This window comes from Lepus europaeus, chromosome X, assembly GCF_033115175.1.
Source record: "Lepus europaeus isolate LE1 chromosome X, mLepTim1.pri, whole genome shotgun sequence".
Classification (NCBI taxonomy): Eukaryota; Metazoa; Chordata; class Mammalia; order Lagomorpha; family Leporidae; genus Lepus; species Lepus europaeus.
In genome coordinates this window covers 48,063,822-48,081,376 of record NC_084850.1, presented here as the reverse complement: position 1 = coordinate 48,081,376, position 17,555 = coordinate 48,063,822, and the positions used below count along the sequence as shown (strand labels likewise).

Sequence of the window (17,555 nt, the reverse complement as noted above, 5' to 3'; positions counted from 1 at the left end):
TTAGGATACTTCAAACAATTCATGTCAAATGGAATTAAAAGATAATCTGTATTTTCCATGAACTTTTTGAAGACTCCCTCATATGTTACATCTGGAATGGAAAACTTCATCACTATGTCATCCAAAGAAGCAACATAAGCCTAGAACATATACTTCGTTTTATCTAATTTTAAAAAACAAAACAAAAAATAATGTCTGTTTCTGATCCTCTCTGAATTTTTCTAAAAAGCCATGATAGATAAGAGATATTAAAGCAGCTTCCTTTGGGTGATAGAATTTCTAATGTATTCTTCCTGATAGTTCAAGTATAGAAGGATTTTTTTACTTCTTATTATGAAATATTACTAATATGCCAAAAGTTATGTAAGATAATATGGCAGACACCTGTGTAACTAGCCAGCCATCTTTATCAATTCTTAATGGTTTCCATATTTCCTTAATTTAAAAAATAGTAAAGCATTATAGATGTACCTGGAGACTTCCATGTATTCCTCACCAATCCTCTTCTTTCTCCTTTCCAGATGTAACCACTCTCCTGAATTTGCTATTTGCCATTACCATGCACATTTTTATATTTTTTACTACATCTGCCTATACAGACAACCCCAAATTACAAAATAAATCAGCTTACAGTTTTTGGACTTTACGATGGTGCAAAAGGAACATGCATTTAGTAGAAATTGTACTTTGGATTTTGAATTTTGGTCTTTTCCAGGGTATAATGATATGCAGCATGATACTCCCTGGTGATGCTGGGCAGTGGCAGTGAGCCCCAGCTCCTGGTCAGCCATGTGATCTTGAGGGTAAACAACCAATACTCTACAGTGTGCTGTGTTGCTAAACTTTAATGTTTGGTAGGTTAGATGTATCAAATGCATTTTTGACTTCTGGTATTTTTGATTTACAATGGGTTTATCCTGTCATAACCCTACTGGAAGCTGAGGAGCCTCTGTATTTATAATAGTGTTGTGCACATTTTGAAACTAAATATCCTTCTAAGACTTGCTATTTTGGCTCAGTATATGTAATGTTTTGAAATTTATTTCTAGTGTAGTGCTAGAAGAGCTATATAATGTTCCATTGTAGAAGTATACTATAATCCATTTGCCCAATTTCCTGAGTATTTGTCCCATCCATTATTTACTATCACAGATAATTCTGCACCAAACATTAGTACACATGCAAGAGTTTCTTTAAGACAGAAAAATTAAGTTACAATTAGTAGGTCACAACCAGCAGGTTTTTAAAAAATGAAATAGAATAGAAATTATCAAAGTGCATTCCATACAATGAGGGTAATTACTGTTTTCTTAAAGCTTTTGTTTCTTGTGTGATATATATATATGATTTATGTGTGGGCCACAATGTAAAATGCAGTTCTTCCAGTAGCTCTCAGGTTGGGAGAGAAAGTGTTGTTCTATTGTAGTGATTCTCAAATATGTAGTATGTATCAGAATCACCTAAGGGACATATTAAAACACATTATGGGCCGGCACCACGGCTCACTTGGCTAATCCTCTGCCTGCGGCGGCAGTACTCCAGGTTCTAGTCCCGGTTGGGGCGCCGGTTCTGTCCCGGTTGCTTCTCTTCTAGTCCAGCTCTCTGCTGTATCCCCGGGAAGGCAGTGGAGGATGGCTCAAGTCCTTGGGCCCTGCACCCGCATGGGAGACCAGGAGGAAGCACCTGGCTCCTGGCTTCGGATCAGCGCCGCGTGCCAGCTGCAGCGGCCATTAGAGGGTGAACCAACGAAAAAGGAAGACCTTTCTCTCTGTCTCTCTCTCTCTCACTAACTCTGTAAAAAAAAAAAAAAAAAAAAAAAACCTCACATTGTGAGGCAGATATTTGGCCTAGCTGTTAATTAAAAAGCCAGTTGGGATGCCTATTTGAGTTCCTGGCTTTGAATGCTAGCTCCAATCCTGATTCCAGCTTTCTTCTAGTACATATGCTGAGAGGCAACAAGTGATGACTTAAGTAGTTGAGTCCATGCCACCATGTGGGAGACCTGGCCCATCCCTAGTAAATGGAAGATAGTGTTCTCTCACACGTGCTCTCTCCCTCCCTCCCTCTCTCTGTCTCAAATAAATACAATAAAAAAGTAAAAAAAAATACAGATTATTGGGCTCTACTCCCAGAATTTTTGATTTCATAGATCTAGAGTAGGGCTTGAAACTTTGCATTTCCAGAAAGTTCCCAGGAGATGCTGCTAGTCTGATAATAATATTTTAAGAATCACCATTCTAAATTGTATCCCTAGGAGTGGAATTACTAAGATATTAGGTGTGCATATCTTCAACTTTTAGCAGGATTTCAGAGAGCTTCTTTGCATGCTTGCTAAGACTTTGTATCATCAGACTTTATTTTGCCTAGAAGATTTTAAAGGTATCTCATTATTTTAATTTGCATGTCCCTGATTTCCAGTGAACTTATGCAGGTGTTGATAAATTTATTAGGCTTTCAGCAATCCTCTGTGAGTTAACTGTTCTACTCCTTTGTCCTTTGATTATTTTGTTTTGTTTTGTTTTGTTTTTTGACAGGCAGAGTGGATAGTGAGAGAGAGACAGAGAGAAAGGTCTTCCTTTTTGCCATTGGTTCACCCTCCAATGGCCGCTGCAGCCGGCTCATCGTGCTGATCCGAAGCCAGGAGCCAGGCGCTTCTCCCAGTCTCCCATGCGGGTGCAGGGCCCAAGCACTTGGGCCATCCTCCACTGCACTCCCTGGCCACAGCAGAGAGCTGGCCTGGAAGAGTGGCAACCGGGACAGAATCCGGCGCCCAAACCGGGACTAGAACCCGGTGTGCCGGCACTGCAAGGCGGAGGATTAGCCTGTTAAACCACGGCGCCAGCCTATTTTTTCTATTTATTCAAAAAAATCATATATCACTTTTTTAAAAGATTTATTTATTTGAAAGGCAAAGAGAGAGGGAGAGGGAGAGTGAGAGGGGGAGAGAGAGAGAGGTCTTCCATCTACTGATACACTCCCCAAATGGCTGCAACGGCTGGGGCTGGGCCAGGTCAAAGCCAGGAGCCAGAAACACCTTCCTGGTCTTCCATATGGGTGCCAAGGGCCCAAGCACTTAGGCCATCTTCTGCTGTTTTCCCAGGTGCATTAGCAGGGAGTAGATCAGATGTGAAGCAGCCAGGACTTGAACCAATGCCCATCTGGGATGCTGGTGTCATAGGCAGTAGCTTAACCCACTATGCCACAACACCAGGCCCCCTAAAATAATACTTTTAAATTCTGGACACAAATCATTACTGTTTATTTAGCAAATACTTTGTCCCAGTAAGTGGTTCATCATTTTAACATTGTTTTTGATGTCTCATAGAGTAAAAATCTTTCATTTTTTTTTTAACAGGCAGAGTTAGACAGTGAGAGAGAGAGACAGAGAGAAAGGTCTTCCTTGCATTGGTTCACCCCCCAAATGGCCACCACGGCCAGTGTGCACCGATCTGAAGCCAGGAGCCAGGTGCTTCCTCCTGGTCTCCTATGCAGGTGCAGGGACCAAGCACTTGGGCCATCCTCCACTGCCTTCCCAGGCCACAGCAGAGAGCTGGACTGGAAGAGGAGCAACCGGGACAGAATCTGGCACCCCAACCTGGACTAGAACCTGGAGTGCTGGCGCCGCAGGCGGAGGATTAGCCAAGTGAGCCACGGCGCCAGCCGTTTTATTTATTTATTTTTTAAAGATTTATTTTGTATGTACTTGAAAGGCAGAGTTAGAGAGAGGGAAGGGACATAGAGAGCTTCCATCTGCTGGTTCACTGCCCAAATGGCCACAACAACCAGGGCTGTGCCAGGCCGAAACCTGGAGCCTGGAGCTTCTTCTGGTTCTCCCATGTAGGTACAGGGGCCCAAGGACTTGGGCCATCTTATTCTGCTTTCCCTAGGCATATTAGCAGGGAGCTGGATCAGAAGTGGACCAGCTGGGTCTTGAACAGGCCCCCATATGGGATGCCAGCATCACAGGTGGCAGCTTAATCCACTTTGCCACAATTTTGGCCCCAGATCTTTTATTTTAAAGCTATCATATAATGAATATTTTATTTGTTGGTTTGTGCCTTTTGAGTTGTTTTAAGAAACCCCTTGCCTACAAATAAATAAGAAAAGCAAAACAAATCAAATAAAAAATGATTAGAATACAGACAATAAACAGACAATTCATAGAGGTGCAAACATGAATGGCTTATAAACTTAAGAAATCTCATGAGTACTATAATTAGAGAAATATAAAATAAAACCACAAGGATACATATCCTTTAACACTGGTATGTTGACCTGCACTTAAAGGCCTAACAATGCTAACTACTGGTGAACATACAAATATTAAAAATTCTGATACACCACTGGGAGAACATAAATGAATATAACCAGTTGTAAGAACATCATGACAGGGGCCAGCATTGTAGCACAGAGTGTTAAGCCAGTGCCTGTGATGCCAGCATCTCATGTTAGAGCATCAGTTCAAGTACCAGCTGCTCTGCTTCTAATTTAGCCCCCTGCTAATGTGCCTGGGAAAGTAGTAGAAGATGGCCTGAGTACTTGGGCCCCTGCTGCCCAGTGGTACACTTTAGGAAATGAACCAGCAGATGGAAGATATCTTTCTCTGTCTATCTTTTCCCCCTTGCTCTGTCACTCTGCTTTTCAAATAAAACAAATTTTTAAAAGACTTGTTTATTTGAAATACAGGGTAACAGGGAGAGAGAGAAGGAAAGAGATCCTCCATCCACTGGTTCACTCCCCAAATGACCACAATGGCCAGAACTGGGAAGCCAGAAACTTCTGGGTCTCCCACATGGGTGCAGGGGCCATCTTCCTCTGCCTTCCCAGGCACATCAGCAGGGCACTGGATTGAAAGTGGAGCAGCCAGGTCCTGAACTGGTCCCCATTTGGGATGTTGGCATCGCAGGCAGCAGCCCTGTCTGTAACAACACAGTGCCGGCCCATAAAACAAATCTAAAAATGAACCTCATGGCAGTATCTAGTAAAATTGAAGATGCTTATAAACTGTAAGTGAGCAGTCTCACACCTAGATATCTGTCTTAGAGAAACTCTTGCACACACACATTAGGAGATTTTACAAGGGTGCTTGCTGTAGCATTGTTTGCAAGCAACATGTATGTTCATCAGTAGGAAAATAAAACATGGTATATTCATAAAATAGAATACTATACAGTAGATAAAATTTAAATTATTGAATTACAAGTATCAATATGGATGAATATCATGAACATTAATTTCAAATAAAAAACAGCTAGTTGCCCACCTCTGATTTTAGCTCCAGCATATAAAATGTTTGGAAGTCAGAACTTCCCATTTTAAAACAAGAAAAAAACAGCTGAACAAACTAAAACTCAATGACTCTTCTTGGATCCATTAGAAAATTGAAGTAACAGGGCAAACTGCAACCCCAAAATCTTGAGAGACAAGCAATTACAGAAAATTACATCTCAGATCTGCCTGTTGGGAGCAGAAGGCACTGGAGCCATAAACTGGTAGGAACGCTTAAGCAGTAACTTTAACAAATTACTTGAGGTAGAATGTAAACTAGCATAGGAGTGACAAACTCCTGGGAGCTGCAGTCTTAAGCTACCCCTCACATTTTCATTACTTTTACTTTCAGGAACCCTTCCAAGGGCTCTCTAGGTAAAGTGCTAAGGGAAAAATACCATTTCTAGCCTGAGGAGATGCAAAGTGATCATTTTGAGATACAATCAGCTTTCCACACAACCAAGGGCTACTCAGCAAGGCCAGCAACTTTACCAAAGTCTTTTTTTTAAAGATTTATTTATTTATTTGAAAGGCAGGGTGAGAGAGAGAGAGAGAGAGAGAGAGAGAAAGAATCTTCCATCTGCTGGTTCACTCCCCAAATGGCTGTAATGGCCACAGCTGGGCTGATCCAAAGCCAAGAGCCAGGAGCTTCTTCTGTGTCTCCCACATGTGTGTAGGGGCCCAAGCATTTGGGCCATCTTCCACTGCTATCCCAGGTGCATTAGCAGGGAGCTTAATTGGCAGTGAAGCAGCCAGGACTCAAACTGGTGCCTATATGGGATGCTGGCGCCACAGGTGGCAGCTTTACCCACTATACCACAGTGCTGGCCCCAACTTTACCAAAGTCTTACCAATCTCCAGAATCCTCTTGCTTTCCTGTATTACTTCAAAGAGATAGGAAAAAAAAGCTGTGAAACACTTGTGAAGGTTACAGGCTGGAGATACAGATCTGCAAAAAGATTGAGACTTGATTAAATCATTACAGAGTCCTTTTCCCTCACACCTTACCTCCAAATCAACAGGGCTTCAGTGTGCTAACTGGGTTGTAGGTAAAAGACTTGCAAGATTCAGGCTTTGTTTAAGGAGTTTGTAGGGAAACCCAAAGGAAACCAGGGAGACAAAAAGATAGTGGAAGAAATCACAACCTTTGACTACAGCTAGAGCAGGCATTAAGCACAGCCCAACTCTTGGAGAGATTAACATGAAGTCTTATGCTAGGCGTGGGCATTTAGCCTAGTGTTAAGACACTGGTTTAGTGTCCTTATATATATCAGAGTACCTAGATTGCACACCCAGTTCTGGCTCCTGATTCCAGCTTCCTGCCAATGCTGACTCTGGGAGGCAAATGGTGATGACTCAAGTGATTCGGTCCTTGCCACCCATGTGGGATACTTGGGTTGAGTACTAGGCTCCCAGCTTCAACTCTCTGGCCATTCCAGGCCATTTAGGGAGTGAATCAGTATATAGGAACTTTCTCACTGGGTCTCTGCCTCTCAAAAAACCACAAAAACAGCTGACAATCTAGCATATTTGGCTCAATTCCTATTACTTAATAGATTATGTTCAGCTTTCAACAAAAAAATTACAAGGCATACAGAATCTAACTGTATTACAAAATTAAAAAAAAAAAACTTCACTGAAGGAATGAGAGAAAAGGTACTGATCTAAGTATTTTTGAAAGTGTATGGAGTCTGGACAACTAGAGACATAGGAACAGTAGCATGTAAGCATTGTATACTAGTTGATAAGTTTATGTCACATGGGGATACTGGTTAACAATGCTTATATTGCTATATATGTGTAATAGAATGAGACATTTAAGTAAATGAATGACAGATTCTCACTGTTGAATTTACAGCTAAAAGAGGAGGCTAGAATGGACAATGTGGTAATGATTTTATAGTTAGAGACACCAGTATGAACTCATGTTTAACTTACATAGGTATAGATGGACACATGTAACATATTTGTGTATATGTACAGATTAGTATTAGCACATTTTTGTTAGTATTTTTATTAGTATTAGCACATTTTTCTCCTCTGTCAGTTGAGAGATCCCAAATCATAGGACACTGCAGTAATTATGAGCTTGCTCAGAATCGACATATTGATTTCTGATACTATATCTGATGACAAGAACTAGGACTCCTTGAAGAAGTGATTGCTTCTAGTACTGGTAGCAGGAGGTATACACGATGAGACTTATGCATCTTGTAGTGCGAGAAAGTAAGGAACTGCCCAAAATAACAGCAACATAAAAACACTGTTGAGGTATGTTAAAGGAACACAAGAGCCAACTGAAAGCTTCCAATGACCAATGTTGTTCAACAAATTCAATAAATTAATGTTGGATAGTGAGCCAAAGTACAGAACAATTAGTCATGAGTGTGACATTCATAGATGATTGAGTAGATAAATAAGAGATAAATGTCCCCAGAAAAAGAATTTCAAGTAATTTATATAGATACTCTTCCTCAAAGAGTGAGAGTGTCACTCCTCAGCCAGGTGATCAAGGACAACATCAACTGTCATAAATCAAAGTTGATAATATGTACGCTCAATAGGATGTGATCAAAAGTGTGTTTTCACTCTGTGATCTTCTTCCCAATAACCCATAACTCCAGTGTAAGCATGAGAAAAATACCAGAGAAATTCTAACAGTGGAGGATCCTATAAAATACGTGGCTAATATTCAAAACTGTCAAGATTGTGGAAAACTCGAAAAATCTGAAAAACTGCCATAACCAAGAGGAGATTAAAGACACATGACAATTTAATGTAATATGGTAACCTGAATGGTATCCTAAAATAGAAAAAAGGACATTAACTAAAATCTAGAGAAATTTAAATGAACTATTAGTTAATAGTAATGCATCATATTGGCTTATTAATTTCAACAAATGTAACATTCTAATTTAAGATATTAATAATGGGAAAATTGGGTGAGTGGCATATGGGAGGTCTCTGGTATAATGTCTTAATTTTTCTGTAAATGCAAAACTGCTTAAAGTCAATTTTAAAAGTTTTTTTTAAAGTTAGCTGCAGAATAATGCATACAGAACAACACCATTTATGTAATGTTTGAAATGTGAAACAATGCTGTGCATTGATTGCAAAGGGATACTACGAAGAGCTTCATCCTCTTAATTCTTGGAGATACTGTTTTTGTTTCACAGGTATGAACATACATGGCGATATCTTTGTGTGTATTTGTATATGCATATATATAAATATATATTGTAGATGTAGACATATGTGTACACAGGTACTTCAAAAAGTTCATGGAAAATAGAATTAAAAGATACATTCATTTTGGTATAAAAATGTTGAAATATATACAGGTTTTCTTTTTTTTTTTTAAATTAAACTTTTATTTGATGAATATAAATTTCCAAAGTACAGCTTATGGGTTACAATGGCTTCCCCCTCCCAAAACTTCCCTCCCACCTGCAACCCTCCCCTTTCCCACTCCCTCTCCCCTTCCAATCACATCATGATTCATTTTCAATTCTCTTTATATACAGAAGATCACTTTAGTATATATTAGGTAACGATTTCAACAGTTTGCCGCCATATAGCAACACATAGTGAAAAAAAAATACTGTTGGAGTACCAGTTATAGCATTAAATAAGAGTGTACAGCACATTAAAGACAGAGATCCTACATAATATTTTTTTTAAAAAATTAATTAATTTTCTATGCCATTTCCAATTTAACACCAGGGTTTTTTTTTTTTTTTCATTTCCAATTATCTTTATATACAGAAGATCGATTCAGTATATAATTAGTAAAGATTTCATCAGTTTGTACCCACGCAGAAACACAAAGTGTAAAAATACTGTTTCAGTACTAGTTATAGCATCACTGCACATTAGATAACACATTAAGGACAGATCCCACATGGGATGTAAGTACACAGTGACTCCTGTTGCTGACTTAACAATTTGACACTCCTGTTCATGGCGTCAGTAATCTCCCTAGGCTCTAGTCATGAGTTGCCAGGGCTATGGAAGCCTTTAGAGTTCGCTGACTTTGATCTTATTCCGATAGGGTCATAGTCAAAGTGGAAGTTCTCTCCTCCCTTCAGAGAAAGGTACTTCCTTCTTTGATGGCCCCTTTCTTTCCAGTGGGATCTTACTCACAGAGATCTTTCATTTAGGTCTTCTTCTTTTTTTTTTCTTTTCCATGGTGTCTTGGCTTTCCATGCCTACAATACTCCCATGGGCTCTTCCGCCAGATCCGAATGCCTTAAGGGCTGATTCTGAGGCCAGAGTGTTGTTTAGGACGCCTGCCATTCTATGAGTCTGCTGTGTATCCCATTTCCCATGTTGGATCTTTCTCTCCCTTTTTGATTCTATCAGTTAGTATTAGCAGACACTTGTCTTATTTGTGTGATCCCTTTGATTCTTAGACCTATCGGAGCCATCAGTTCATAATATGCATTTCCATAAACTTTCTGAAATATACATATACATATATATATGTATATATATATATATATATATATATATATATGATGTGTCGAAGCAAGATCTGGCAGAGCCACTTTTACCAAAAGTTCTCTGTATTTTTTTATAATGTTCCCTTTTAAAAGGGAAGTTTCCTAATTGATGAGAACCTTGGAATCTATTTTTTTTTTTGGACAGGCAGAGTAGACAGTGAGAGAGAGAGACAGAGAGAAAGGTCTTCCTTTGCCATTGGTTCACCCTCCAATGGCCGCCGCGGCCGGCGCACTGCGCTGATCCGAAGGCAGGAGCCAGGCGCTTCTCCTGGTCTCCCATGGGGTGCAGGGCCCAAGCACTTGGGCCATCCTCCACTGCCTTCCCGGGCCATAGCAGAGAGCTGGCCTGGAAGAGGGGCAACCGGGACAGAATCCGGCGCCCCGACCGGGACTAGAACCCGGTATGCTGGCGCTGCAAGGTGGAGGATTAGCCTATTGAGCTGTGGCGCCAGCCTGGAATCTATTTTCATACACCCCTTTCTGTGGTTATTAATTTTCTGATGCTTTCGTGGTGAGTATTTGAGAGCAAAGACTCAAGATCACCTGAAATTACCTAAGTGAATCACAAATCAGTTATTCTATGCCTTTGCCTTTAAGGTACAAAATGCATAAAAGTTAATATGTAAATATCCAAGTTTAAATATTTTGACACAAAGGTTCTACTACTTGTTTACAGTATTTAATATATTCATTCATGTATTTCAGTGATAGTTATTTAAGTGGGCTCTATTTTCTAGCTCTTTGTGTTTTTGTTCATATCTTAATTCTTCCCTAGTTTCTCAAGCTGTAGCAGATATAACTAATGCTTTGTTAATATATGAACCATTTTTTTCTCTTCTCTCTTTTTATGGTGTTTCAAAAATGCAAGGTCTGTCCTCTTAAACAAATTTTTAGGTGTACAATGTTAACTGTAAGCACACTGCTTTACAATAGATCTATATAAAACTTTTTTATCTTGCATGACTAAAACTTTATACCTATTGAACAGCATCTCCTTATTTGCCCAACTTCCAAGTCCCTAGCAACCACCATTCTACTTTTTGCTGTGATGGATTTGACGATAAATACTTCATATAAGTGGAATTGTGCAATATCTGTCCTTCTGGGACTATCTTACTTCATTTCACATATGCACATCAAGGTTCAGCTTTGTTGTAGACAATTACAAGATGTACTTTTTAAAATATGAATAATATTTCATTGTGTGTGTATGCCACTTTGTTCATTCACCAATAGAAATTTAGGTTGTTCCCACATTTTGGCTATTATGAATAATGCAGCAATGAGCATGGGAGTCTGTGTATATATCTTTAAGATCTTGATTTCAAGACTCTTGGATAAATAGGTAGAAGTGAGATTATTGGATTGTATGGTAATTGTATTTCTGATTTTCAGAGGAACTTTAATACTGTTTTCTATAGTGACTGTACCATTTTCTATTCCCAACAGTGCACAAAGGTCCCAATTTCTCCATATTCTTATCAGTACTTGTTATTTTCTGGTTTTTTGATAATGCCATTCTTTTTTTCTTAAAAAAAATTTATTTCCTTACTTGAAACAGTTACACACAGAGAGAAGGAGAGTCAGAGAGAGAAAGAGAGAGAGAGGTCTTCCATCTGCTGGTTCACTCCCCAGACGGCCACAACAGCCGGAGCTGCGCCGATCTGATGCCAGGAGCTTCTTCCAGGTCTTCTATGTGTGTGCAGAGGCCCAAGGACTTGGGCCATCTTCCACTGCTTTCCCAAGCCATAGCTTAGAGCTGGATCAGAAGTGGAGTAGCCAGGTCTTGAACCAGCATCCGTATGGCATGCTGGCACTGTAGGTGGCAGCTTTACCTGCTTTGCCACAGCAGCAGCCCCGATAATGCCATTCTATCAGTATGAGGTGATACCTCATTGTGATTTCATTTTATTTGAGAGGCAGAGATAGAGAAAGCTATCATCCACTGTTTCACTCCCCCTATGCTCACAGAGACTGGGAATGGGCTGGATCAAAGCGAGGAACTCAGAACTAAATCCAGGTCTCCCCCATGGGTGGCAAGAACCCAACTACTTGAGCCATCACTGGTGTCTCCCACCATTTACATTAGCAGGAAGCTGGAATCATAAGCCAGAGACAGGAGTTGAACTAGGCACTCTAATGTGGGATGCAGATATCCTAACCAGCATCTGAACCACTAGCCCAAACATCTCCATCCCCGTCCCCACCCCTGCAATGTAGTTTTCCAATTTTAGTATATGTGCTGCCAAAGCAAGCACTGCAATGTAGTTTTGATTCACATTTTCCTGTTGATTAGTAAGACTATGCATCTTTTCATGTTTGTAGAGAACTGCCTATTAAAATCTTTTGCCCATATTTTAATAAGGTGATTTTTTTAGCTATTGAGTTATAGGGATTCCTTATATTTTTTAGATATTAACCTCTTAAATATTTTTCTCCTATTCCATAAGTTTCCTTTTCAGGCCATTGTTTCCTTGGATATGCAGAGCTCCCTAGTTTCATAGAGTTTCACTTATCTGTTTTTGTTTTGCTGCATGTGCTTTTGGTGTCATGTTGAAGAAATCATCATGAAAACCAATGTCAAAAAGCTTCTACTCTGTATTTTCTTCTAGGAGTTTCAGTGTTTCAGGTCTTATACTTAAATCTTTCATTCATTTTAGTTGGTTTTTGTGTTTAGTATAAAATAAATGTCCAATTTCCATATTTTGTATGTGACTGTCTAGTTTTCTTATGCTTTGTGGAAACTGTTTTCCCAAATGTGTATTCTTGGCACACTTCTATAAAATCTGTTGATCGTAGATATGTGGGTTTATCTCTAGACTTCCTAGTCTATTCCATTGGTCTATGTATCTGTTTTTATGCCAGAACCATACTCTTTTGATTACTGAAACTTTGTAATATCTTTTGAAATAGGGCAGTGTAAGTCCTGTAGCTTTGTTCTTTCTCAATATTTTTTTGGCTGTTTGAGATAATTTTCAGTTATTTATGAATTTTAGGATTTTTTTTTCTATTTCTATAAAAATGCCATTAGGACATTGATAGAGATAACATTGAATCAGTAAATCTATTTGAATACCATTAAATCTTAACAATATTAAATATTCTAACCAATGAACGCAGAATCTTTCCACTTATTTGTATAACCTTTAATTTTTCTCAGCAACATTTTTTTTTTATTTTTCAGTGTACAGATCTTTCATTCCTTGGTTATTAGGTTCATTCCTCAATATTTTTATCAATGAGGTTATAAATAAGATTGTTGTCTTAACTTTTTCTTAATAGTGCTCATTGTTAGTATATACAAATACAAGTAATTTTTCTATGTTAATTTTGTATCCAGTAACTTTACTGAATTTGTGTATTAGTTCTAATATTTTTGTTGAGTCCTTAGTATTTTCTTCATGTATGATCATTTCATTTATGAATGGAGATATTTATACTTTTTTATTGCCTAATTGCTGTGGCTATAACTTCCAGTACTGTGCTGAATAGCCATGGCAAGAGTAGGCATCTTCTCTTGTTTCTGATCTTACAGGAAAAACTTTCAGGTTTTCACCTCACCATTAAATATGTTCTTGGTTGTGAGCTTTTCATATATGACTAATATTACATTACTAATATTACACTGTTGAATTTGGCCATGTGCTTTGTCTGCATTTATTGAGGCGATTATGTGATTTTTATCTTTCTGTTAATATATTGTAACACACTGGTTGACTTTGTATGTTGAAGCCTCTTTCATCCCAGGGGTAATTCTCCCTAGGTCAAGGTGTATGATCCATTTAATGTTCTGATAAATTTGATTTGCTAGTACTTTTTTAAGATACTTACATCGATATTCCTCAAGGACATTGGCCTATGCTTTTTTTTTAATATGTAATTATCTTGATTGATGCTAAAGATAATGAAATTCAATTTTCTCTTATTTTTTGTAATGTTTTCTTGGACAAGTTTTTTTTTTAAGATTGATTTATTTATTTGAAAGGTAAAGTTACAGAGAGGCAGAGGCAGAGAGAGAGAGGTTTTCCATTTGCTGGTTCACTCCACAAATGACCGTAACAGCTGGAGCTGGGCTGATCCAAAGCCAGGAGCTTCTTCCAGGTCTCCCACATAGGTGCAGGGGCCCAAGGACTTTGGTCATCTTCTACTGCTTTCCCAGGCCATAGCAGAGAGCTGGATCAGAAGTGGAGCAGCTAGGGCTCAAACTGGCACCCAAATGAGATGCTGGCACTGCAGGCAGTGGCTTTACCATTGCACCACAGTGGGCCCCAGACTGTGCTTTTCTTGTAGTGTTGTTATCTGAGTTGGATCAGAATATTCATGGTGTGATGGAATGAGTTTTGAAGTGTTCCTTCCTCTTCAGTTTTTTTGGAAGCGTTTAAGAAGGATTTCCATTAAATATTTAAAAGAATTCACCAATGAAGCCATCTGGTCTTGGGTTTTTCTTTGTTGAAAGTATATTATTGGGGCCAGCTCTTGCACCCATGTGGGAGACCCGGAGGAAGTTCCTGGCTCCTGGCTTTGGATCAGCCCAGCTCTGGCCATTGTGGCCATCTGAGGAGTGAACAAGTGGATGGAATACCTCTCTTTCTCTTTGCCTCTTACTCTCTGCAACTCTGCCTTTCAGATAAATAAAGAAATAAATCTTAAAAGACTAAGCAGTGAAAAAATATTTTAAAAAAGAAAAGAAAGAATATTATTACTGATTCAATATCCTTACTCATTATTGGTTTATTCTTTCTTTTCTGTTTCTTGAAGATTCAATCATGGTAACTTGTGTAAGCTTCTATGAATTTATCCATTTTGTTTTGGCTATCTAATTTGATGTATAATTGTTCATAGTTTTGTTTTGTTTTGTTTTGACAGGCAGGGTCGACAGTGAGAGAGAGAGACAGAGAGAAAGGTCTTCCTTTTGCCATTGGTTCACCCTCCAGTGGCCGCTGCGGCCGGCGTGCTGCGGCTGGCCCACTGCGCTGATCCGAAGGCAGGAGCCAGGTGCTTCTCCTGGTCTCCCCTGGGGTGCAGGGCCCAAGCACTTGGGCCATCCTCCACTGCACTCCCTGGCCACAGCAGAGAGCTGGCCTGGAAGAGGGGCAACCAGGGCAGAATCCGGCACCCCGACCGGGACTAGAACCCAGTGTGCCGGCGCCACAGACGGAAGATTAGCCTATTGAGCCATGGCGCCGGTCATAGTTTTTTATATTCCTTTTATTTATATGGCATTGATTATAATGTCTCCCCCTTCTGGTTTTGTTTACTCAGATCTTCTTAATTAGTCTAGCTAGATTTTTTTCCAATATTAGTAATCTTTTCAAAAAACCAACTCAATTTTGTTGAGTTTTTCTGTTGTTTTTATATTCCCTGTTTCATTTATTTCTATTCTAATGTTTATTATTTCCATTCACCTGCTAACCTTGGTCTTAGTTGATTCTTTTTTCCCCTAACTTAAGGCCTATGGTTAGGTTGTTTTCTTGAGATCTTTCTTATTCTTAATGTAATCATTCATTACTATAAAATTCCTTCTTAGTATTGCTTTTGTTACATCCAGTAAGATTTGGTATGTAGTGTTTTCATTATCATTTTTCTTAAGATATTTCCTAACACCCCTTTTGGTTCCTTCTTTGACTCATCAGTTGTACAACAATGTATTGTTTATTTTCTGTACACTTGTAATTTTCCAGTTTTCTTTGACTGTCGATTTCTATTTTCAATCCATTGTAGTCAAAAGAGATAATTGGTTTTATTTCAGTCTTTTGAAATTTCTTCAAACTCATTTGGTGACCTAGCATACGTTGTACCCTGAAAAATGTTCCATGCTTGCCTAAGAAGAATGTGTATTCTGTTGCTTTTGAATTCACTCGGTAGTATATTTCAGGGAAGAATATCCAAAGATCCAATTGGCTTTTTTTTTTTTGACAGACAGAGTGGGTAGTGAGAGAGAGAGACAGAGAGAAAGGTCTTCCTTTTTGCCGTTGGTTCACCCTCCAATGGCCGCTGCGGCCGGCGCATCTCGCTGATCCGAAGCCAGGAGCCAGGTACTTCTCCTGGTCTCCCTTGCGGGTGCAGGGCCTAAGCACTTGGGCCACCCTCCACTGCCTTCCCTGGCCATAGCAGAGAGCTGGCCTGGAAGAGGGGCAACCGGGATAGAATCCGGCGCCCCGACCGGGACTAGAACCCAGTGTGCCGGCGCCGCAAGGCGGAGGATTAGCCTGTTAAGCCACGGCGCCGGCCCCAATTGGCTTTTAAACAGCCTTCAACCTACCCATCTTATTTTGACCCCATCCCTTCATATCCATTTTCAAAAGTACCTGAGCTGTCAATTCCTGAGGATTCTTGAGTGGAAACTGAGTGGGTTCTTGATTTTCTCCTCTGCTGGTTTAAGATTCAGCTTTCTTGAGTGTACTGGGTTGGTTTCTATCTATCATTATTTTTCAGCCTTCAAAATATTGTTGCGGCCGGCGCCGCGGCTCACTAGGCTAATCCTCCGCCTTGCGGCGCCGGCACACCGGGTTCTAGTCCCGGTAGGGGCGCCGGATTCTGTCCCGGTTGCCCCTCTTCCAGGCCAGCTCTCTGCTGTGGCCAGGGAGTACAGTGGACGATGACCCAGGTACTTGGGCCCTGTACCCCAGGGGAGACCAGGATAAGCACCTGGCTCCTGCCATCGGATCAGCGCGGTGCGCCGGCCGCAGCACGCCTACCGCGGTGGCCATTGGAGGGTGAACCAACGGCAAAGGAAGACCTTTCTCTCTGTCTCTCTCTCTCACTGTCCACTCTGCCTGTCAAAAAGTAAAAAAAAAAAAATTAAAAAAAAATATTGTTGCTATTGCCATTTTCTCTTGTTCTTCCTAACCTAGCTGCTGCTGCTGCTGCTGCTGGTAGGTGTGTGTGTTTGTGTATGTGTGTGTGTGCGTGTGTATTTGTTTAAGTCCCTATAGTTTTAGAGAGTTTCCTGGAACAAGTAAAATTAGATGAATGTATTCAATCAACAACCTCTATCTAAACTATAAGGAACTAATTGTGCTACCTATCTTATGTGATATTTCTGTTGATTTTGAATTTGTATTAGGTGTTATACCTGAAGAACCTTAGCCCTCGGGTGACTGAAAGAGATCTTATCTCGCTGTTCGCTCGGTTCCAGGAGAGAAAAGGACCTCCAATTCAATTCCGAATGATGACTGGGCGAATGAGGGGGCAGGCTTTTATCACCTTTCCCAGTAAGTGGCTTCGTCTATGTAATTACTTCGTTGTAGCATCAGTTCACTAGAGAGTACCTATAACCCTTTTAATGTATTTATAACCCTTTGATTTTGCCATCACACATGAGAAAAAGTGAAGGAAAATAAGAAAAGTTTGTTTCTAGTGTTCCTCTACCCCCGTTATGTGCTCCTTCTTCCCTGCTAATAGTGCATGACCACCTTAGCCCAATGTCCCAAAGTTTCTGTAACCTTGGCATTTCTTTCTTCCCCTACCAAAATCCACTTTCCCTTTGCTTAAATAGTATTTCTTGTCCACGTTATAATTAGATTATTCATTAATTAATATATTGGTATTCTGATCAAAACATATGTACTTGCCTTATGCCCTATTCTTTTAGGAATAAATGACTGCAAGCTAATATGCTGATTCATTAATTATGCATAATTAGTGGATGATGATACACTCTTCTGAATAATTGTTTGTATGTTATACATGACTTCAGTGTTCTAATCCAAGGGAAGAATAATATAGGAATTTCATTTTCTATGACAGACCAAACCATGTATCTTTGGAGGGAGGCTGGGTAGG

General features: G+C 39.8%; 1 protein-coding gene across 6 annotated transcripts in view; it reads left to right on the top strand.

Annotated features, from left to right (window-relative positions):
• Nucleotides 1-17,555, top strand: part of RBM41 (RNA binding motif protein 41) — a 123,604-nt gene that overhangs the window by 27,527 nt on the left and 78,522 nt on the right. For 4 of the 6 annotated variants that reach the window (XM_062182913.1, XM_062182911.1, XM_062182909.1 and 1 more), the window contains one exon: nt 16,837-16,984. In XM_062182913.1, coding sequence (XP_062038897.1) covers nt 16,837-16,984 — 148 coding nt within the window. The remainder of the gene's footprint in view (nt 1-16,836; nt 16,985-17,555) is intronic. The other 2 variants (XM_062182912.1, XM_062182910.1) reach the window with 1 other exon arrangement.